Below are 22,104 nucleotides of genomic sequence, written 5' to 3' on the forward strand. Positions count from 1 at the left end.
CGTGGGACCATTACCAGGGACAAAACAAAAGATAAGAAGCCATTTTGTCCCCAGCAACTGCAAGATGGGATGCCCCAGATTTGACTTGTTTCTAAAGTGGAGGTTGGATGAAGGCCAAATTTGTTTCATAAAATGTCATAAAATATTTTATAAACATGTATTGTTCTGTACATTTTTATTAATAGTCATTGTTTTTTAAAAAAATATATTTTATTGGTATTTCTATTTCTGCTGACTTTTGAGTCTTTTTGTCAGGTTGCCCAACAGTTTGTTGGTCTATGATACAACTGGGCACAAGAAGCACTATGAGAGTAAAGTGTTTTGCCCAAGAACACAACACAGTGATCCTGAACCATTAAATCCAGAGCTCAATGCACCAGTCATTACACCCCGGGGGGGGGGGGGGGGGGCACTCAAAAAAGTTTTATACGGGGAGGCTCCGCCCCAAGCTCTTACCCCTTACCCTTTTATATACCATTTTGACAGAAATTGTACCCCTTTCGTATACCTTTTACTGAAAAAAGGTACCCCTTTCATATACCTAAAAGACATGACAGCCTTAGAACAGGACGTTTTCTTGTCATTTTTATGTAGCGCTTAATAAATTAAAATAATACAGCCATAAAGTGCGTCTGTTCGAAATATTTTAATTACAGGCCTTTTAAAAAACCTAAATGACGGATTTTCATACCCTTTCATATACCTAAACTTGTGAAATCGCTACCCTATTATATACCTGAAGCCTGAAAAAGGTACCCCTTTTGTGCGGAGCCTCCCCGTATAGGCCGATAGATAGATAGATAGATAGATAGATAGATAGATAGATAGATAGATAGTTTATTGATATTCTTACATGACAGTCTAAAAACTGAATTGCGTAAAAATTTACAGAGATAAATTATTAAAAATACAACTATTAAAATTGTATGGAGTACCCCCCCCCCCCCCTGGGCATTACACCCCACAACTTCCACACATCTGCTGCACTTGTTGGGGGTGTTCTGCTGGTTTTGTTCTTGTTTGACAGTAACACTGGGTTTGATTTCCGCAGCTCTCTTGAGTCAGTTAATTGTTTGCATGTTACAGTTTCACATTCCATAAATTTAAGGCATGATCATAGAATGAACAAGTTGCAATAAGATCTGTGTGAGTGTCATCACTGTTTTTATTAACGTCTGTATCTTTGAGTTCATCATTTCCTTCTGATCCAGGAAGCATCTCTCTGTGTAACTCCTTAGAAGGCTGCATATTTTTTCTGCACCAGTCAGCACCGTAAGCCAAAGATGCCTTCTCATTGTAGGACACCACTTTTTCTAAGCATTGGCCTCCTTATAGTAAAATAAGAGCAATGTAAGCTGTTGTAAGCTTGAAATGTTGTTTTTTCATCGACATGGATTTTCTGAATGAAAGTACAGGGATATTTCAAGAAACATAGTCTGAAAGCACAGTTACTTTTTTCTCTCATTTTTAGACTCCCACTCGACAGTCTATGATGGAGATTGAACAGGGATTGGTCAGAGGAGGCCTGGAGGGTGATAATTTGATGTACTAAATTCTCCGAACAAGCAATTTGTTAAAAAATAAAGCAAACAATAAATAAATTTATTTCATATTGTGCAGTTCGAGAAAATATCCATACCCACCCCAGGAATGTCATTGGAAATTCCGAGGAGGTGTAGGGGCCTCCAAGGCCAAAATTTTTAAAGGCAAGTATGGAGCTTTACTGGAATTTCCAGAGGGGCAGGGGATTCAAACCAAAAAACTTTCATGGGAGGGGTAAGGATATTTCCTGGAACAAAACATTTATTTAATCTTTGAACTCAGGATTGAAAGGTTCTACCCTGGGTGGCAGAGGTTTTTCTTGCACGGTTTCTGGTGTCGGACAAGTCCCTATTCTCTATGTCTATTCTTGTGGCTTTGCAACTCGGGTGGCGGCCATTGGCCGCCAAAGAGTAACCCACGGTGCACAAGAAAAATCCTCTGGTACCCAGGGTAGAAAGGTTCCAACAAACTACCAAAACACGATAAAACGTACCATTGGTTTTGTTGAATTTGAGAATATGGAAGCCGTCGTACATGCAAGCTGTCAACATTGTGTCCCCATGTACTGGATGCCACTTGATTCGCCATACCCCTCCTCCAGGTTGTGATGAGCATAATGGGTGTCTTGTGTTTCTGGTGTCCCAAACAAGGATGTTTTCATCATAGCTGGCCATTGGATAAACCAGAAACGAACTCCATAATTATAGTTAATCGTTATAAAAAATTCAGTTAACTAGTTTTATTGTAAAGTAGCAAAAGAAATGTTTTGGGCAAAAAGATCATCACCTGGAAACTTAGATTCAATCAGGCATTTAGCTCCCAGTTCTAATCACTCTGTTAAAATAAAAAAATAAAAAACATCCTGATGGGTGGTAAATGAAAAAGCTATGGGCTACTGCTAGGATCTTGTCCAAAGTTACTTTGAATTCTTACCTTCCAGTTGCCATGATGTGCTCATAAGAGAGATTACATTGAATACTGCTCACACCCATATCATGTCTGCAACAGAACATTATAAAGAGAATTACAATGAGACAGTGGTGTAGTGTAGACAGGTCTTGCAATTTTAGGTAGCTTTTAATACATTTCCTAGGTTTCATCTCAATTAACTTGCCTTAAAAACTTGGAACTGACCTTTTACTTGTGAAAGTGGGTTTCTGACAGTCCGTTCTTGTGTCCCATCCTCGGAATAGGCAATCATCTCCCCCTAGTGTTGCCAGCATACATTTAATAATTAGACATGATTAATGTTATACATTCTTGTGTTCCTGGGAAAGAGGCCAACCTGATAAATAAACTACTTAGTCAGAGACCGAGTTTGTCCACCTAAATAAGTCTGCTAGATGAGATGGTAGTCCATCTCTGACTTGCAAGTGTAGCTTCCCTTTTTTGTCCTTTGTTTTTGGCCCCCCCCCCCTTTTTTTTTTTTTTTTTTTTTTTTCCCCTTTTTTTTCCTTAATATATAGACAGTAAGGCCTGGCAGAGAGAGTCTCTGTTAGAGTAGTAAGTGGCTCGCCAAGCTCAAACTCTTGACCTCTCAAGAACCTTGAGTGTAAGGCTAACACTCGACAATAAAATGACAGCCAATAAAATTAATCTTATAGTAATCCAGAAGTTGGCTACTAACCTGAGTATACTATGGAAGAATTCCAAGCATCAAATGCCACAATCCAAGCCTCATACTGATGCCCTGCCCATTGTAATCTTTGGCAAAGCTTGGAAGTACCTTCATTAAATTCACATAGACTTATCTGGCCAGCTGAGTCACTCACCACAACTTGGCTGGGGCGGGGAGAAAACAGTCAGTAATAATCATACCCTTTCACTCCAGGCTCAAAGTAATAATTCTTCTTCTGATTGTGCTAAGTTCTTTTTATTTTTGTTCTAAGAATTTGGTGGTCCATTTAGACAATACTTCCAAGTTGATGAGTTGCATTATTCTTACACCAATAGAGCAGAGGAGATGCGATGCCCTATGGTTTAGCACTGTGGACTCCAGATTGAGCAGTCTGGGTTCAAGCCCCCGGCCTGGACACTGCATTGTGTTCTTTGACAAGACACTTAACTCTCACAGTGCCTCTCTGCATGCCACCCACAATGGGGAAGCGAAGGGAGAATTCCCCACTATCTGCTGCCCGAACCACTCCCCCCCCTTCAATGGACCAACGAGGCAAGCGCAGAAACAAATACAAATTGTGGGGGAGGGGGGGGGGTGAGGGGGTCCAAGGACCAAAAAGGCTGACGCAACACTTTTGGCGCTCATTTCAGGTGTATAAATGGCTACCGGCAAACTAATGCTGGAGGGTAACCCTGTGATGGACTTAGTAGCATCCCATCCAGGGGGGGGGGAAGTGGAGATATTCTTTCCCTTTTTTTTTGGGGGGAGATAAGCTCAGGCAGCATGGGCCACTTGGCTCGATGCAGAATTTCCTGTGCTTAGACATCAAATTAATGGCTGGATGGTAAGAGTAGACAGAAATATTTGGCCTGACAGTATGTCAAGCCCTGAAAATTAAAAACCCTCCTGGCTTCTGGCTTGGTAGCCAACTGATATTGTAAGGAGAAAATATTGTTGATCATTGTTGGCAATGAAAGGTTTACCTCCCTCAAATTCAATTAATTGTAAAAGAAATGCTTATTTTATAATGTCATAGAACTGTACCTGTTTCCATTTTTTGATGACCAGTCCATTGAAAGACATAGTTTTTCTGGGCTTGTGATAAAACTTGCACTTTCAACTAATTGCTAAATTAAAATAAATGAAAGTTAAAAAGCACTCTTATAATCTTTTTATTTGGAGGGGGCGGGCAAGGATAATTTCATTTAACAGATTTAAGAATGATGAAAAATATATGAAGGTGGAAAAAAGGAATAAATGGATACATAGCAATCTGCATTGCAAGCAACTTATAGATGTGGTACATCTGTGATTAGAATCATTTATTATAATAACATTAGTTACCTGAAAAAAGTGAATCATCATAAAAATAGATACATGCCTTTTCTTTAAGGAAGAAAACCTTTAATTCTCCAGCTGAAGTAACAGCACCAAGCACAGCATGCCCATTCAATGAATTTGATAACCTGTTAACAGTTAAAGAATACGGGTAAGTTAATACTGGATTGTAAACTGACTTCTTATGAATTCAAGAATCAAGACATAAAAACAGAAAATTATATAAACCACTACAGCAATATAATTTAAAAGACTTAGTCTGGGGTTGTGACATTAAAACATGTTGAAGAAGGTAAATTTATTAAGACCTGATTTAGAAGTACGTTAGCACAAAAAAAGAGCATCCCAGTCATTACCCAGTCCTCGATGATAAAAATAATTGTGACCACTTCAAATTTTTTATCCAAACATGTCATTTTATCATTGAGATCCCGAATGAACAACTTTTGCTTTCAAACTGTATCAAGCATGTTACAACAGCAGGGACGGCGGAGCCGGGGGGGGGGGCTGGGGGTGCTTTAGTTCCCCCACTTTTACAGAAAAATAAAGGATTAATAAGAGAAGAGTCCCTTAAGCCCCCCCACTTCAAGTCACTAGCCAGCCCCCCCAGTTGGAAAAATGCTCCGCCGTCCATGAACAGGCATGTTTTATCAACTGATGTACAGGTTCTGAATGATACTTACAATGGGTTTAGTTAATAAAACTCACCACTTTGTATCCAAAACACCAGCTGTTTCAAAACTTTGCAGTTTCTCTAACCTATAGACAAGGAAGTTAATATTATGATTTTGGATAATATGCAAAAAGCATTGAAAAGTTGCAAAAAGCATTGAATGTACTTCACATCCCAAACAAAAAAGAGTCAAACATTCAAATGTCTGAGGGGCTTGGCATCAGTAAGACAATGATAATATTGTTGACGGCCCATTTCTGACCTGTAACGTGCAGCATAAGGTTAAGTGTAAGAACAAATGAAGGTTTTTCATGGTAAAAATGGTAAAAGGTAAGGATTCATTTCTTTTCTTCCAGCTCTTCCCACTGTTTATCAATTCTTACAAATGTGCGATGCAGCAAGGCGTGCAAGGCAAGGCAGCGAGGCATGCAAGGCAAGACAGGGCGGCATGCAAGGCAGAAATCCCTACTCCAAATAAAAAGGCTAACTGCAAGCTACCTTAGCTAACGGTAGGCTAACTGGAGTGCTATTTAGGCTTCCTGGAGTGCCATTTAGGTTAACCGAAGTGCTATATAGGCTCACCGGAATGGATCACACAACTCAGTGCATTGCACTTTGTGACAACCCCTGTTTACCACATGCTTTTACTTTTCTCTCTCTCCAGTCTCTAGGTAATTTTTAACCAGGTTTTCAATAGAATACAAAGACAACTTGAAGAAAACCTCAGCAGAAGAGGGGCTGGCAGGGAATCACTCTGAATTTGACCCCCACCTCCATTGCACAACTGCATTGCATTGTACATCCCCCACAATAAATTCAATGGAAATAATGCAGCACATGAACAAACCTTCCAAGCGATTCATCGAGACAATACAATTGTACATTGCCTATTCTTTCGTTACCAGTGCTTGTACATTCTTCAGGACAGGGTGCAGATACATCATCCCTGTCATTTTTCTCGAACAACTGATAAGTTCCACAAACAAGATAGTCTTCAAAGCCTTCCAAGGGGCACCACTCAACAGTATCAGCGTAATAACCCGTGTCTAAGGAACACAAAGTGTTTGTGCACATCTCGAAGCGCAAAAAATTCGCAAAAAGCTTATTTCTACCAGGCGTTCCTTGTTACATTTTCTCGCTATGCAACATGGGACATTCCGCTTACGCGCAAAGGATCGTGGGAGACGGAAGAAAATTCAAGATGGCGGCCAAATCACGAAGCGGCGGAACTCAGCGAGTACTACAGAAACTAAACAAGACGATAGAAGATGGAGAATACTACGAAGCCCATCAGCTTATAAGGACGCTGTACTTTAGGTAAGTATTCTTTTCTGTTTTCGACAAGTCATTTAATACAAGAGACGTACATAAGGTGCTAATTCCTTGTTTTCTTTTCTGTGAAATCGTTCTTTAGCCTGTTTAGCTAGTTGGGATATTAAATATGTGCTTTATTTATGACCTTTTAAATTGACGAATGCCTTTGTAGTTTTGATTTTCACCTTTCTTATAAGTCTCATAAGAGAGAGCTGGTACTATGTTTGGCTTTTAGTATTTAGCTATTCCAAAAATATTAGTTTTATGAAAAGAAGAAATTTTACTATTACATGCTTACGTTTGCATATTCCACTTTCGTAAGAAGATTTTCCATATATTGTTAACACGTACAACGTTCAATATGTTACTTACAGAATGGAGTCAAGCTGTTATTCCTGTACACTTGTATATAATAAGGAATGTACTTGTACCTAAAAAAATTTGCTTGTGGCTTGGCTGTTTTTGATATACAGTACAGTGACTTCAAAAGACAACCAGAAAGCATTAATTATAAATATATTTGAAGTGAATAGTGCTCATGGGACATGTACAGATGCCAAGATATTAAAAAAGTGATGCACTAAGCTTTGCTGTAATTTACACTAACTAAAGTCTCTCACGACTAGACTTTCTGGTAAGTCGAGTCGACTTTTGTCAAGCTGAGTCATCAGGACTCAATTTAAGTTGCCGACTTTTTCTACCACTCGTCATTTACTTGCTGTAATTTATGCTAATTCTCTTGCGACTAGACTTCCAGTAAGTTGTGTTGACTTCTATAGAGACGTGTCGTCGCCACAAGATTGAGTCAAGTCGTCTTCTTCTTCTACACTTTCTCATATCCTTGCTTTAATTTACGCTAAGTCTCTTGGGACTAGACTTCTGATAAGTCGAGTGTTGACTTCTATAAAGACGAGTCATCACAACTAGATTGAGTCAAGTTGCCTGCCCATTTTACACTTCCTCATATCCTTGCTGTAATTTACGCTAAGTCTCTTGGGACTAGACTTCTGATAAGTCAAGTGTTGACTTCTATAAAGACGAGTCATCACAACTAGATTTAGTCAAGTTGCCTGCTTCTTCTACACTTTCTCATATCCTTGCTGTAATTTACGCTAAGTCTCTAAGTCTTCCGATAAGTCATTAATTGTTATCCATTTGGATTCATTTGACTCTTATTACATCAACTCAACCTCTACAGAAGCAGGGTGAGACTAATACTGGACTGCGGACATGTAGATTACAGCGCAGGTGATCCAGAGTGACTTCCAGCCCTGGGAGGAGACCTGGCCCCTTGGTGGCGGGCACGAGTCTGAGCCCTGAGTAGTTTATTTATTTATTTATTTATTTACATGTTTCGTCAGCTGAACATTTCTTGTTGGAAAATGACTTAGTGTCTACAGTTTTATTTAGAAACAGCACACCTGGCCATGTTGATTGTAAATGGCTAACAAGTCATGCTTATTTGCTACTTAAAGTGTGTTTCATGCCCTCCCTGCTTTCATCGGACCATGCTTATGTCACAGATATTGCAGGCACTGCTATTTAACCAAACATTTTTAAGCCGATATTACATTGCTGTCTATAGTTCCTGACTAATAATAAATAATAACTAACAGTCATTGATTGATGTGCAATCACTGATACCCAGTGCAGTCAATTGGTTATGCTGAGAAAACATGGTGCATGAAATTTCTTGCTTTATTCAATTTTAAATTTTTGTCATTTCTAGGTATATTTCCAAGAATTCCTATGATGAGGCTATAGAGATAGTTCACAATGGAGCTTGTTTATTCCTAAAACACAAACAGGTAGCAACTGTGGACACAGCTCTCCTTTAGGGAATTTAATGTTTTTAATATAATATATTTATAATGTATGTTAGTGTAGCACAAGCAAGCTGCAAACAAGTGCCAAGCTTGAAGAATACTCATTACTGCTCCAATATTTCTAGAGAAACTCTTGATTCAGTGTTTTACCTTTTTGTGGAACGGTTAATGACGTCATCACTTTCCTAATTTGCATAATACAAAAACGTAAAAATCTCTAAAAGTAGAAAAGTTATTTCAAAATGGAAAATACATACCATTCTTCTTTGTTATGAAAAGCCTTCAAAAAGTTTAAATAAGCGTAATTCTCTTGTCCATAAGTTAATGGAAGTTTCATCGTTAGGATTTTTGGGACCGCTGCACTGAAGACTCATCAAAGAGAGATTATACCATTCAGCAAAGGGTTATTAAGTAATGTTTAATAAATGTGACCCTCCATGTGAAAAGGGGGCTTAACGCAATTTCTCTCAAACGCGTTTAAACGCAGCGTTTGAAACGCATTTGAAACGGGTTTCAAACAGTTTCAAACGGATTTCAAACGCGTTTCAAACACCTTTTGAATTTAGAGCGTTTCAAATGCAGAAAACGCATTTTATAGGGTTTGAAACGCCAAATTATTTGAGCATAATTATTACTAAACGTAGGAGGAAGACCACATTGTTTATGACAGTTTCCCAATAGTAATTTTTGGAACGGTTTCACAGAACATCCCGGTAACAAATCGAAACAAAATATGACGTCTACCCGTGTTGCCGGAAGCTCGGCGAAAAGATTGTTTTTGACTTTCTGCGGCCCTTTTGCTTTCAAATGGCAGACATTCTGCAGAATTTAGCGAAAACTGTAGACTAGCTCCAATTTAACTGCACAAAATAATTTTCCGCGGAAGCCATTTAGCAGCGCTCATTTTACTGTTGAATTACTGCAGTTACGTTGGGCTGCATGTGCAGTCAATTTAAACATAGCGCAGAAGTTTTGATAACCTGTCTTAATTTTCGAACTGTTAACTGCAAAATCGCTGTGTGATAAAGCCAGCTGGTTGATATTATTTCTCACTAACAGGAGTATAAAATTAAATCAATTGCCGCTCGAGTACTCAGCGGCGACTGTATTTTCATTTGAAGGAATGCAACTCACCGAAAACGTGTCATCTGGCATCCGAAAGTGAATTTTTCATCGATCAATCAATACAATTTTTAATATTTATATCGCAGTGTGTTTACAGGGAACATAAATTTGCAGTTTCCTTTTCTCCTGTGTGCGTTGCCATTCTCCATTCATGAAACCTCGGAAACTTCAAATGATCGCTGTTGAACGTTCAAAGCGCCCCGCTTGTGGTTTGAAGCATCAGGTTACACGAGTTCCGCACGTGATTAATCGTGGCGTGGAATTACTTTACACTCAACAGTTTCAAATGTAACTGTTCAGTTCATACATAAGGTTTTCGTTTTACAATCTATAGTTTAGTGAAATATGTCGCTTATTTGCCGAAATTATCTCGATAAAATGTGATATATTTCAAGTCTTCAGAAAACAACCTGATGTGTGAGACGTGACAATGCACACGATCTGTATAAAACCTGATACTTTGTTTACTTTATTTGGCGGTCAAGATTTGAAAGTTAAAACGATCGGTTAACCGAACGGACAGTTTAAATGTGTTGTTCAGTTTGGTTTTTCAAGTTACAAGGGAATTAACAAGCGACAAGATGGTCCAAAAGCAAGAAACACGCTTCAGGATATGTGGTGATATAGTTTTCGTGCAGCGAATGTGTTTGTTTACCGTACGCGTTACATATTTTCAACATGCCTCAGACACAAAGTGATGTGGATAAGGCGTACGATGTAAGTATATTTTATAGACTGTACAACTGTACACAATGCAATATTCACAGACAAGCTCTTGCAATTAACACAAGTGTGCATCACGCTAATTTATTGATGAGGAGAAAATGTTACTCAAATCAAAAAGTTTTCCTGCTACAACATCATCATTCTCTGATTTCCTCAGTTACTGCAGACACTGTATAATTTGATGAAATCGTTGTCACATTTTGAATAAATTATGCTTCAACAGTAATGATAATCTTAAGCATGGCGTTTCAAACACATGCAAACGCGTTTCACCATGTTTCAAACGCCTACTGTTTGAAACGCGTTTCAAACACTTTGAAACGAATTTCAAATGCATTTGAAACGGGTTTCAAACGCGTTTCAAACAAAAACGCTCTTGAAACGCTGTTACGATAAGCCCCCTTTTCATATGGAGGGTCACAAATGAGCAGCAGTGTTTTATCAAGTTTAAAACATGAGGCGCAGCCGAGTGTTTTAGACTTGATAAAACTCTAACTGCGAATTTATTGAACGGCTTCAAAATCTTCTGATGTAGATCAACTCATTCTTGCACTAATATTTAGATTTGGGGTTATTTTGGCCTAGAAAATTCGACGCAAAGTTGAGCCGTGTCTTTATCAGATATAAAGACACTCATTAAACATTAATTTCTTTTGTATTTTCTTTATGAATTATTAATGAGTTTTTGAAGTAACACATGATGTTCTAAATAATTGGTAAGAATTACCCATAAATAAACAAACCTTGACAGGATTTTCATTGCCCTATTACTGGACAAGAGATATTTCTTACATGTCCACCTTTGACAGCACTCGACACAGGTGGAAAATGGCTTAACACATATTTTACATTAATGTTAATTTTGTCTAAACCTTGTATGTTTTTAGGAAGGAAGTGGTCATGATCTAGCTTTGTTGATGCTGGAATGTTTCCTGAAGGGACAGGTGCCTGTTGGAGAAGATGCCTTGGATAAAATTAAAAGTTTATTTGAACTTTATGAACCTGGTTCATTAGCCAGATATGAGTTTGTGCGAGAGGCGATAAGGTGAGTGGTAGTTAAAAAAAAAAGATGTGTGTGAATTTGATTATTTAATAGTTTTATTAGCTTACAGAACTACCCTACAAGGTAGCAAACTTTTTACAATTATAGCTTTACTTCGGGCTGCAACCCTTGTCAACTGTAAGCTAAATAAACTGTTTAGTTCACGGTTAAGTAATTTTATTGTAGTATTTTTTATCATGTTCATTTAAACTCTGCTAATATGATTTATTTGCTTGTTGTTCACCATTTCCAGATAAATAGTACCAGTAGTTATGTGCACAATTGAAGGCTTAAGCGCAAGAAACGCACTTTGTTTTTTGGCCAAATTGAAAATTGTCACAAACAACTCCAAATTTCGCACGCAAGTTCGTTTACGTGTGCTCAACACTGCCCTGTATTTAATTTTGCTGGTCTTTCCTTCGTTTTCGAAAAATAACACATGCAAAAAGACAAGGTTTTTGCTTGCGCGGCGTCTTTTGACTTTTCTTTTACAAACGATAAACAAAGGAAACCTTTTGTTTCTCAAGACGATGAAGTCAGCTAAATTTTTAGGGTTACAGTCCTAGCCCTAACGCAAAAGGTAACCCCAAGGCCGTAGGGTCGGGGTTAGAGTTTCAGATTAGGGTTACAGACTTAGCCCTAACGCAAAAGCCTAGCCCTAACACAAAAAAAAAAAAAAGTTTAACACTAACCCCAAGGGATTAGGGAGTTAAGCCGTTTCAAGTTAAGTTTAGGATCAGAGTCAGCCTCAACCTTTTATAGATCGCGCTTTTAATGCAGTAAGCTTTCACGCCAGTTTGCTTGCAGCTAGCTTTTTCTGCAGTCTGCTTGCGGTTAGCTAGTTTTTGTTGTTTCGGGCAAGACTATTTTACCATGTTACCGTTCGCTGTAATTTGCCGAGGTGAAAGTGAAATAAAGACTGATTGTTGATTGAATACGTTTGCTCGTGTTGTCACATTATACTAGTTTTGCTTTCAGTTGAGTGCCGCCGGCTTGCTCTCACTTCTATCTCCACTCCTTACATCATCACACATCTACAAAATCCCGCGAAAACAAGATCAACTTATGAGGTTTCGTTCGCACGAATCGATAGTTTGATTGATGAATATTTAATGAGGCACAGGAAAATTTTTGGCAAGGGGGGGTCCCCTGCCAAACCTATAAAGAATTTTTTAAAGTCTAAAACCAGGTCACTTCTCGGCAACTTTGTCGCGGCAGAACCCAAGCGGACCCTGTAAAACTCGCGTTGACGAAGTTCCCGGCAAGAAACCTCTTGTTTTAGGCCTTCTTTGCGGCCAGGCTCAAAACTACCTTGTTTGCAACGTTTTTTTCCGAAGCGCTAAACAGCGCTGTTGTACAAAACAAAGGCAGAAACATCACTCAGTTCTTCAAGCGATGCTGTAAACTTAGGGGTATTCAGACTTAATGATGTCCTTCAACCACCTGGCAGCCGCACTTACGCTAAAACTAACCAAAGGCTTCAAATGATTTTCAGGAACAAACGGCCATTTTTTTTCTCTTTCCTCTCACATGACACCTATCAGGTGACATCGTGTCACAATGCCGGTATTATCCAGTCCTTTTCGTAAAGCAAATCCTCAAAATGGTGGCTAGGAACTAAACGCATGGCTCTGACACGTTTTTCAACCTCCCCGGACAGTTAAATAACGCTAGAAGGAAAGATTTACACGCGATGTGTCGAAAAACTCATGCTGCTGGCTGACTGTGGAGAACGTAAGCTTTGCAAAACGCCTTTGTTCTTTGCATACGTAATTTCTAAAAAACGAAGCTAGATTCAGCGAATTTGAATACAGATCAATGTTAAGCACACGTAAACGAACTTGCGTGCGAAATTTGGAGTTGTTTGTGACAATTTTTTAATTTGGCCAAAACACAAAGTGCATTTCTTGCGCTTAAGCCTTCAATTGCCCTTGAGATTGAAAATGATTTTTGATTTATTTTTAAGTAAAATAAATACCTTAAATTATAGTTCCTGTAGTGTCTTTGTGCCCTTTTTTTGTGTGTAACAGTTAACTTGGCTATAGTTATAATTTTGCAGGTGTGTAGCCTTGTAAACGGTGTACATAATATAAAAAGTATGTTTTGAAAAAATTTAAGACCATTGATTTGCATTTTGGGGGGTAAACAAGATGTATTATGGGAACGGTGAAAACAGCGAATAGAGAAAAAATGCAAGTAAATGGGAAAGAAACACAGGTTTTAATAAACACTAAAAAGATTAATTACATTGCTTTTGTATATTTCAACGGCTTAAGATAAAGAGTACGAGAGTGTTGCGAGATCCATCACCGGTTAATGACAGGTTTTGCTTGTAAACCTGAAAGGAGAAAAAAACGGAGTTAAAAAATAAAACGCAGAGCAGTATAGGCGTGGCTTTTAAATTACAAAGTAGAGTAAAGTAGAACAGTAATAGTTTAGAACTAAATAGTAAAGTGGCTGTAGAATCGTAGATTTTAAAATAAAAACGTAGAGCCGTAGAAGCGTAGAGTTTAGAAAGAGAAGGTAGGGGCAAAGAATCGTACACCCAAGATTGAGAACGTAGAGACGTAGAAGCGTAGAGTTGAGAATGAGAGGGTACAGCCTAAGAATCGTAGAGTTTAGAATGAAAACGTAGAGCCGTAGAAGCGTAGAGTTTAGAAAGAGAAGGTAGGGGCAAAGAATCGTACACTCAAGATTGAGAACGTAGAGACGTAGAAGCGTAGAGTTGAGAATGAGAGGGTACAGCCTAAGAATCGTAGAGTTTAGAATGAAAACGTAGAGCCATAGAAGCGTAGAGTTTAGAAAGAGAAGGTAGGGGCAAAGAATCGTACACTCAAGATTGAGAACGTAGAGACGTAGAAGCGTAGAGTTGAGAATGAGAGGGAACAGCCTAAGAATCGTAGAGTTTAGAATGAAAACGTAGAGCGGTAGAAGCGTAGAGTTTAGAATGAAAATGTACAGCCGTAGAATCGTACACTCAAGATTGAGAACGTAGAGAAATAGAAGCGTAGAGAAAATAATGACATTGTACAGCCTAAGAATTGTAGAGTTTAATATGAAAACGTAGAGCAGTAGAAGCGTAGAGTTTTAGAATCAGAGTTTAGAGCTGTAGAAGCGTTGAGTTTAGAAATAAAATATACCTCAGCTGTAACAGAGAAGTATAAAATGTGGTTTTAAGGGAAAATAAATGGGTAAGGTTAATTACCTCTCGAGTACGTTTTAAGACAAAATAAAACGGAAAAAATAGAAATAGAAATATAACAATTGCATTATCGAAGCGATAAACCACGATTGGGTACGGGGGGTGGGGGGGTATAAAGTAAAAAAAAAAAAATTAAGGGAATGTAAATGAACAAATATAAAGGTTAAGGCAGTAAAATAGTTTAATGACATGAAAAGATAAAAGTGTAAAAGGTATGAATGGAATGTAGGAATGAATGGAATGTAAAGAAGCGTATAGCTCTACGTAAAACTCTACGCCTGTTTTTGGCAAAAACAATTTTAAGGTAATGTAAATGAACAAATATAAAGGTTAAGGCAGTGAAATAGTTTAATGGCATGAAAAGATAAAAGTATAAAAGGTATGAATAGAATGTAGGAATGAATGGAATGTGGAGAAGCGTAGAGCTCTACGTAAAACTCTACGCCTGTTTTTGGCTCATAAAATGGGCGCCACTTGTTCATTGACAATTTGGTGTCAGAAAATTCAGGCCCACAGTTTGTTATAATTGTTACTTTTTTATTTAGTTATTTTTTATTTTTTTTATTTAGCTATATTTTTTGTCTTTTTCTTACAGATGGACATCAGATACAGATCCATCCCTTAAATATGGTCATCCTGATCTACATCTTTTATGTGCACATAGGTTTTGGAAAGGTAAAATCTTTTGACATTTTTAAATAGCATCAATGAAAAGTGTGCATTGTTAAGTTGTAACACTATTACATATTGTGTTTTAACAAAAAGGTGTTATACTGAAACCCATAGTATGCAAGAAATAGAGCCAGGGTTAAACTGCAATTACAAGAGTAATAAATTTAAAAAAAGTGTCATAAACAGCAAATTGTAAGGAAAGACATCATTTCATGTGGTCTTATTCTATTTCAATTTTTATTTCCTTTTCAATTTTGTATCCATTTTACACAATCTGCAGTTCTATTTCCATTTCCTTGTCTATTTCTGTTGCTATTTATAAAATTTACATTTTAGTGCTTCAACCTCAAGTTTTTCTGAAGTTACCTTCTTTTGTAAAACCAATGCCACTAGAAAAAGTTTTGTTGCCACACGAACACACGAGCAGCACAATAAAGAGCTCAGTCTAGGCCAAACAGATGAGCAAGATAAGCAGTTGAAATAGTTGTAACGAAAAAATTTGTGTTCAATTTTTTTTGGCTTGTACTGCAAAAAAAAAAAAAAAATTGGAAAAAATGTTGATGCCAAGTTAGCCGTTTGCACTGCACTGGTGGTCAAATTGAAGACCTGTTTGAAAAATTTAGTCACCTGATTTAGTCACCATGACAACTAAAATAGTTACAGCTTGGGGTGCCCCCTTTATATTTCTTTTTCTGTTTCTATTTCTATTGGTGTATTTGAATGAATGATATAGGTGCTTATATAGCGCATTTGCAAAGCTCAATGCGATTCACAAAAATTTTAGAATTTTTATGGGATTGGACTGGACATCAGCATATCAGGTGCCTTTGTATTTGTTTTTCTTCTAGATCTATTTCATGTCTGCTAGGTGCTTCAAGATTTTGAAATAAGCCTTTATACCCACATAGGCCCCCTCACTTTTAAACCTTCCCATTTAATCTTGAAAAGATTTGAACTCCTTGGCCAGGTTGTTCAAAAGCCAGTTAACACTAGCCTCTCAAGGATTCAATTTCTTTTGGATAAAAGTGTTTTAATTGCTTATGCCTTGTAGAATTTTTTTTTTAGTCGATGTAAAAACTGAAGGACAGAGAATATAAACAGAAGCCCTCATGGAAAAGTTAAAAAAACTGAAATTAAAATTCACACTTATCCTAGATTAGCTCAATTGTGCTTTGAATAACTCAGCCCGGGAGAGTAAATTGAGCTCTACCAGTAGCTATCCCAGCCTGGTGCAAAACTGTATTATTAAAAAAAGAAGAAATTTTGGAATTGCCCTGCAAATTCATCATGTCAAGTTGTTTTTGATTTTTTAACAGAAAAAAACTTCAGTGATTCACAGTATCACTTTCTGTTTACTTCTGATGGACAACAGTGTGCAACAATGCTGGTGGAAAATGCTACAACTTTTGGCTATCCAGGAGAGGCAGATTTATTTGTTACACAAGCAGTTTTACAGTATGTTGCATTCATCTCTGTTGTGTTTTGAAAAGTAAAACGTATTTTATTGTGAAAGAACATTTGTTTAATTCCACTGTAGTTTTCAATGTACAGTCAAACCTCTCCTTACGGACACTTCTACAATACAGACATCTCTCTATTACGGGCAGTTCACCTGGTCCAACAGAATCCAAAGTTCATACAAACTCTGCCTCTGTAATACAGACACCTCTCTATTACGGACAGTTCACCTAGTCCAACCGAATCCAAAGTTCATACAAACTCTGCCTCTGTAATACGGACACCTCTCTATTACGGACAGTTCACCTGGTCCAACAGAATCCAAAGTTCATACAAACTCTGCCTCTGTAATACGGACACCCCTCCATTACGGACCGTTCACCTGGTCCAACAGAATCCAAAGTTCATACAAACTCTGCCTCTGTAATACAGACACCCCTCTATTACGGACAGTTCACCTGGTCCAACAGAATCCAAAGTTCATACAAACGCTGCCTCTATAATACGACACCCCTCCATTACAGACAGTTCACCTGGTCCAACCGAATCCAAAGTTTATACAAACTCTGCCTCTGTAATACGGACACCTCTCTATTACGGACAGTTCACCTGGTCCAACAGAATCCAAAGTTCATACAAACTCTGCCTCTGTAATACGGACACCTCTCTATTACGGACAGTTCACCTAGTCCAACAGAATCCAAAGTTCATACAAACTCTGCCTCTGTAATACGGACACCTCTCTATTACGGACAGTTCACCTGGTCCAACAGAATCCAAAGTTCATACAAACTCTGCCTCTGTAATACGGACACCTCTCTATTACGGACAGTTCACCTGGTCCAACAGAATCCAAAGTTCATACAAACTCTGCCTCTGTAATACGGACACCTCTCTATTACGGAAAGTTCACCTTGTCCAACAGAATCCAGAGTTCATACAAACTCTGCCTCTGTAATACGGACACCTCCATGATGAGGACATTCTTTCCTGTCCGGCTTTAGTGTCCGTACTAAAGAGGTTCGACTGTAATATACCAGTTTGATTAAGCACGAGGTAAACTTATAATAAGTAAAGGTAAAGAAAAATATCAAATTACTGTATGACATCATGAAATGCTTTGATTTTCATTTCACAAAAACATCAGAATTTGTAACAGAAAACACTCTTGATTTTTTTAGCTCAAAGTTAATAATAATGTGCAAGATGTCTTGTGATGTTGGCAGTTTCACGGCCACCAGAAGTTGCATTTTAAGTAGTCTGCTATGTAGCCATTATTTGGTATGCAAATGCTTCTCCGACTAGTTGGGAGGGCCACTGTGTTGCAAATAACGACTGCTTGTGAGGCTACATTTTCAGCTGACATGAGAGTTTTTTCATAACCTCAGTAACTACAACTTTATAAAAAAGTACTCACTTCATCTAGTAGTATCAGTTATCAGTGCTGCTGTTACTGGATCAGGGCTTGAGACTAACTTTTTAACTCACTGGTTTACTGGCTAGTGACATGTCAGATTCTACTAGCCAAAAGTAATTTTTCACTAGCCAGGTATATTGATTTCTATCAAGAACAGGAATGCTAAACCTGGTAGCTAAAATCTAAATTTTAGTAGCCTTTGGCTAGTTGGCTACTGTTAGTCTCGAGCCCTGCTGGATGAATGTTATATTTTGTTCTTAGCAAATCAATAAAATGAGGCATTTTTCTGTTTTGCAGGTTTCTCTGCCTACAGAACCTCTGTACGGCCAATTTAGTGTTCTTCAGATATACAGCCCAGCATCCAGATTTCACTGAAACTGGGCCACCATATCAAAAACCTCTTCTTAATTTTGTGTGGTTTTTGCTTCTAGTTATAGAAAGGTTTGTAGTCTTTTTCAATATGAAGAAAAACTTGGGTATCTATTTGCTTATACTGGAAACACCATCATTAATGACTCTTTAAAAATCATTCCCAAATGTCAGACTGACTTTGAGATGTACTTGGACCTAAATTCTTGTGTATTTCAAAGTCTTTTCCCCTAAAATTAAGCTTTGTTTAAGGAAATATAAAGATTTTTTCTCCTTCTCATTGGTGTTGTGCGTTTTTTTTTTTTTTTTTACCCGTCTCTACAAGATGTGTAATCAACTCTGTGTAAACCATATTTAACTTACCAAGTTTAAGCTAATGATGGTTTTAAAACACGTTTTGATTCAACAGGAAAGGAACTCTAAGTCAATTTACAGTGCTTTGTGAAAAATATCAACCCTCCATTGAAAGAGATCCAGTATATAAAGAGGTAAGCCTCCACCATTCTCCTTTTACAAGTAAAAAGTAATAAGACCCCACCTTCAAGTCAGAATTACTTTGCTGTTGCATTCTTCTGTCTAATTCGTGGGTAAGCATGATAACAACATGGCATTATTTTCTGCACAAAAATTATTGCTACCACATATCAAGCACCTTTTTGTTAGTTACTCAAATCGGATAGTAAAATGTTACTTTTTGCTCATCTTTATTAATGGAAGTAATAATCTTGTTTATCTTGCAGTATTTAGATAGGATTGGACAGCTGTTCTTTGGTCTCCCGCCAAAGCCGTCAAACAGAGGCATGATGGGGGGAATAATAGGTTGGTATATTTGGTATTTTGGAAGTTTTACCCCTGTTTTTCCCCCTCAAATTGTTTTGTTGTATGCAACATAACTGAAAGAGTACATGCAGCAAGGGCTGTGCCTCCTGGTGTGTGTATGTGTGTGTGTGTAGGGGGGAGGGGTAGGGTAGGTGTCATTCAGAGACAATTATGTTGTGTGAAATAAGTGGAAAGAAAACTGTATTTGCCAACCTCTGGCTTCTGGCATGATTTTAAGGGGGCTGCTAATTGGCAATATGTATTACATAATATATTTTTAAGTTCTTTTGGTGTCAAATATATTATCTATACTACCTAAGATTTAAAAATGAAGTTTCAACTAGAGCATACCCTTGGAGTCCTTTCCACTTTTAGAAATTAAGGCCAAGCATGCTTCGTTCAGAGATATTAGCTAAGAGCTGGTTACCAGCTTATTTCTGTAGTTGAAAGGTAGCTTATCACTGGCTGACATTTCACAAGAAAACAAAGACCTTGAGGTAATTTTAAAGGTGCTCAGGTCAGAGAAGCTGTTTGAGCTCGTAAATGTGACTGAATATATTTTTTTTTTCAGGTGACTTAATGCAGTCTTTGATGGGAGAAGGCGATGCATCAGCTTCTAACACAACTATTGAGTCAGAGGAGGTCGACTAATTGTACAGTATAGTCCTTTTAAAATCAGAATATTATATATTGAGGACAATAATAACAAAGGAAAGCTAAAGCTGGTCTCAGAAGATGCTAGCCTTATTCACTCCAGACAGGGACAAACAGTGCCAAAGACTAACTGGTGAGACAATTTGCCAAGGTTTTGAGTTAGGCAACAAGACTGTTTTTCCAATGACATTGGACTGTGGTAGAAGAGGAAAAGAGAAGAAAAACAGGCTTACAAGGACTGTCAAATGTAGACGCACCTGGAGTTCACCAGAAAATTGAGTTAGATTTTTCTTGCTTTCTAAAGCATTGTAGGAACATAGAAATTGCTGAACCAGTCCAGGAAAAAATGTGCAATTTGGACAGATCCTCCTAGAAACACTTGACTCTTGTTATCCAATCAGAAAATAGTTCAAGTCCCCAGAAAGGTGTCACACTGTTCAGCATGGCATAACAAGCAGATGTCTTGTTACAAAGCAACAGATTTGTTCAAGGCAGTGGGCTCAGTTAATTCTTGGACATAAGAGTTTCACCATAAAAGGAGGTACTCATTTACCTGGCAGTAGAAGTCACTTCGTGATTAAAGTTTTGAACGGCAGTCTAACAGAGATAGGAACTTTTTATCAAGACCTTTAACTTGAGTTATATTTGAAGAATAAAAAAGTAAAAATAAAATAAATTCTGCACTGGAAATTAAAGGGCAATTGGGGTGTTCAATTATTTTTACCACAAAGCTGGAAGAAGTGTGAGAAATGATGTTTTGTGGTAGAATATTTTATTTTGTAACTACAGAATATTGAATCCAAGTTTTGCTTTCCAGTGCTGTAGTTTTTGTTTCACTTAGCATTACATGAATGACATCATTGTTTCATAACCAATGATCCCTGCAGTGATAAAAATATTTAAAAAAAACATTGAAAATGAGTGTTCGTCATTTCTTTCTGTTTTTGTATAGCATAGCGGGCCTGTTTTTTCTAATTGAACTAGCACATATTGAATTTAATATTTAACAATTATTCCATGAGCGTCTGTTGGCAATGACTATCTCATATGCAACAAGCGTGAAGAATTTTGAGCAATATTTGAGGTCCTTAGCTGTTCTTAGTGATGCATACACCCACCATATTTTGTGGCCCATGGTATATTTAAAGCAATTCTTCCACCCTCGCTTGTTGGCTGGCTTTAACTATCTCGTATCCAACAAGCGCGAGTTAAATAATTGTCGTATTAAAAACGCCCGAAGAATTGCAATATTTGAGCTCCCTGGCTGTTCTTGCTGACGCATAAACCTGCCATTTCTGTGGTGCATGGTATATGAGCTCATACACCATGGCCTGTAATCTAATCAAAACTCAGGAATTGCAATATTTACCGTGGCCAGTTTTTCATAATTTCTAGTCAGATATACGGCCTTTTAAAGACACTTCTGAAGAGTTTAGAATATCTAGAATAATTACATTTGTAGCAAAGTGTATTTACGATGAAACTCAAATCGTCCTTATTATTTCCCTCACAAATTGAATAACTAGCGGACCAAAACATCACTTTCGGTAAACAAAGCGACGCGCGAAGGCATCTGTTTCTCTTAAGCTGCTCGGAGGTGAAAAGTACTTTGCTAATCACCTCCGAGTTAACCAATCAACGCGCACGAAAAGCACTATTCACTTGTGTGGTACTAAAGAAAATTAACACTTCATGAAATTAATTAATTAATTTAAGTCGCGTTAATTGTTGTTACCCCAAATTCTGGATCCCGTCCAGACATAGTCTGATACGGGTGTATTGTTTACGATATTTCCAGTTCATGCCTGTTTTCAGAAGGGCAGTTCGACATCTCACACAACATTCAATGTTGAAAATAAAACTTGTTCTTGTTGTTGCCACGAACTGCGCTTTCTTGTGTTAATCGCGATAATTTTTTTTTCATTTAAAATATATTTACCTCCCCTTTCGCGTTAATTTTCTTTATCCAGTGGTAAGTTTTCCTCCAATTCGCGTTAATTTGATTAACACATAATTTCCTATAATATTGTACTCTGAAAGGCTTCCATTCCCAAGTGAGCTACATTGTGAGCTGAATTGTGAACTTCCTTATAGGCAGTTAATATTTGAGAAAAGATAAATACAAGACAGATGCGCCTTGCCATAACTTAAAGGAAGGTAAATGAAGTGGAGCTGATGATAGACTAATGGCGACAGATATGTAAGTAGTAACAGTCCAGCATCCTGATTTTTCTCTTGTTCTTTGAAGACTTTGAACGTCGCCCGGCCTATCCCAGGGGTTTCAGGGATCATGGCCATAAAATAATTGG

The 22,104-nt window shown here is 37.8% G+C and overlaps 2 protein-coding genes across 3 annotated transcripts; one reads left to right on the forward strand and one right to left on the reverse strand.

Moving 5' to 3' along the window:
• Positions 1–928: 928 nt before the first annotated feature.
• LOC144632455 (diphthine methyltransferase-like) lies at positions 929–6,257 on the reverse strand. Of its 2 annotated transcripts, none has more exons than XM_078491111.1 (9): positions 6,019–6,257; positions 5,207–5,257; positions 4,563–4,626; positions 4,205–4,287; positions 3,170–3,324; positions 2,677–2,749; positions 2,476–2,541; positions 2,036–2,208; positions 929–1,328 (listed from the first exon to the last, which is right to left on the reverse strand). In XM_078491111.1, exons 1-9 carry the CDS (start codon positions 6,243–6,245, stop codon positions 1,081–1,083), a joined length of 1,140 nt encoding a protein of 379 aa, XP_078347237.1. In that variant the 5' UTR covers positions 6,246–6,257; the 3' UTR covers positions 929–1,080. The 2 variants fall into 2 exon arrangements, with proteins under 2 accessions (XP_078347237.1, XP_078347236.1); XM_078491110.1 differs by having other exon boundaries at positions 4,542–4,626.
• On the forward strand, positions 6,214–21,679 carry LOC144632463 (Golgi to ER traffic protein 4 homolog). Its single transcript, XM_078491122.1, has 9 exons — positions 6,214–6,488; positions 8,215–8,293; positions 11,050–11,207; positions 15,002–15,081; positions 16,395–16,533; positions 18,251–18,394; positions 18,732–18,810; positions 19,063–19,141; positions 19,713–21,679. Exons 1-9 carry the CDS (start codon positions 6,319–6,321, stop codon positions 19,790–19,792), a joined length of 1,008 nt encoding a protein of 335 aa, XP_078347248.1. The 5' UTR covers positions 6,214–6,318; the 3' UTR covers positions 19,793–21,679.
• The last annotated feature ends 425 nt before the right edge of the window (positions 21,680–22,104 follow it).

Source organism: Oculina patagonica, chromosome 12, assembly GCF_052425735.1.
Source record: "Oculina patagonica isolate OP01 chromosome 12, crgOcupat, whole genome shotgun sequence".
In the NCBI taxonomy this organism is placed as follows: Eukaryota; Metazoa; Cnidaria; class Anthozoa; order Scleractinia; family Oculinidae; genus Oculina; species Oculina patagonica.

Coding starts and splice junctions, on each gene's coding strand:
- LOC144632455 (XM_078491110.1), bottom strand. CDS start 6,245: ATGTGCACAAACACTTTGTGTTCCTTAGACACGGGTTATTACGCTGAT. Junction 2,750..3,169: donor TTCTTCCATAGTATACTCAG/GTTAGTAGCCAA, acceptor TGGCAACACTAG/GGGGAGATGATTGCCTATTC. Junction 1,329..2,035: donor CAAATTCAACAAAACCAATG/GTACGTTTTATC, acceptor TTTTACTATAAG/GAGGCCAATGCTTAGAAAAA.
- LOC144632463 (XM_078491122.1), top strand. CDS start 6,319: ATGGGACATTCCGCTTACGCGCAAAGGATCGTGGGAGACGGAAGAAAA. Junction 11,208..15,001: donor TTTGTGCGAGAGGCGATAAG/GTGAGTGGTAGT, acceptor TTTTTCTTACAG/ATGGACATCAGATACAGATC. Junction 16,534..18,250: donor GTTACACAAGCAGTTTTACA/GTATGTTGCATT, acceptor TCTGTTTTGCAG/GTTTCTCTGCCTACAGAACC.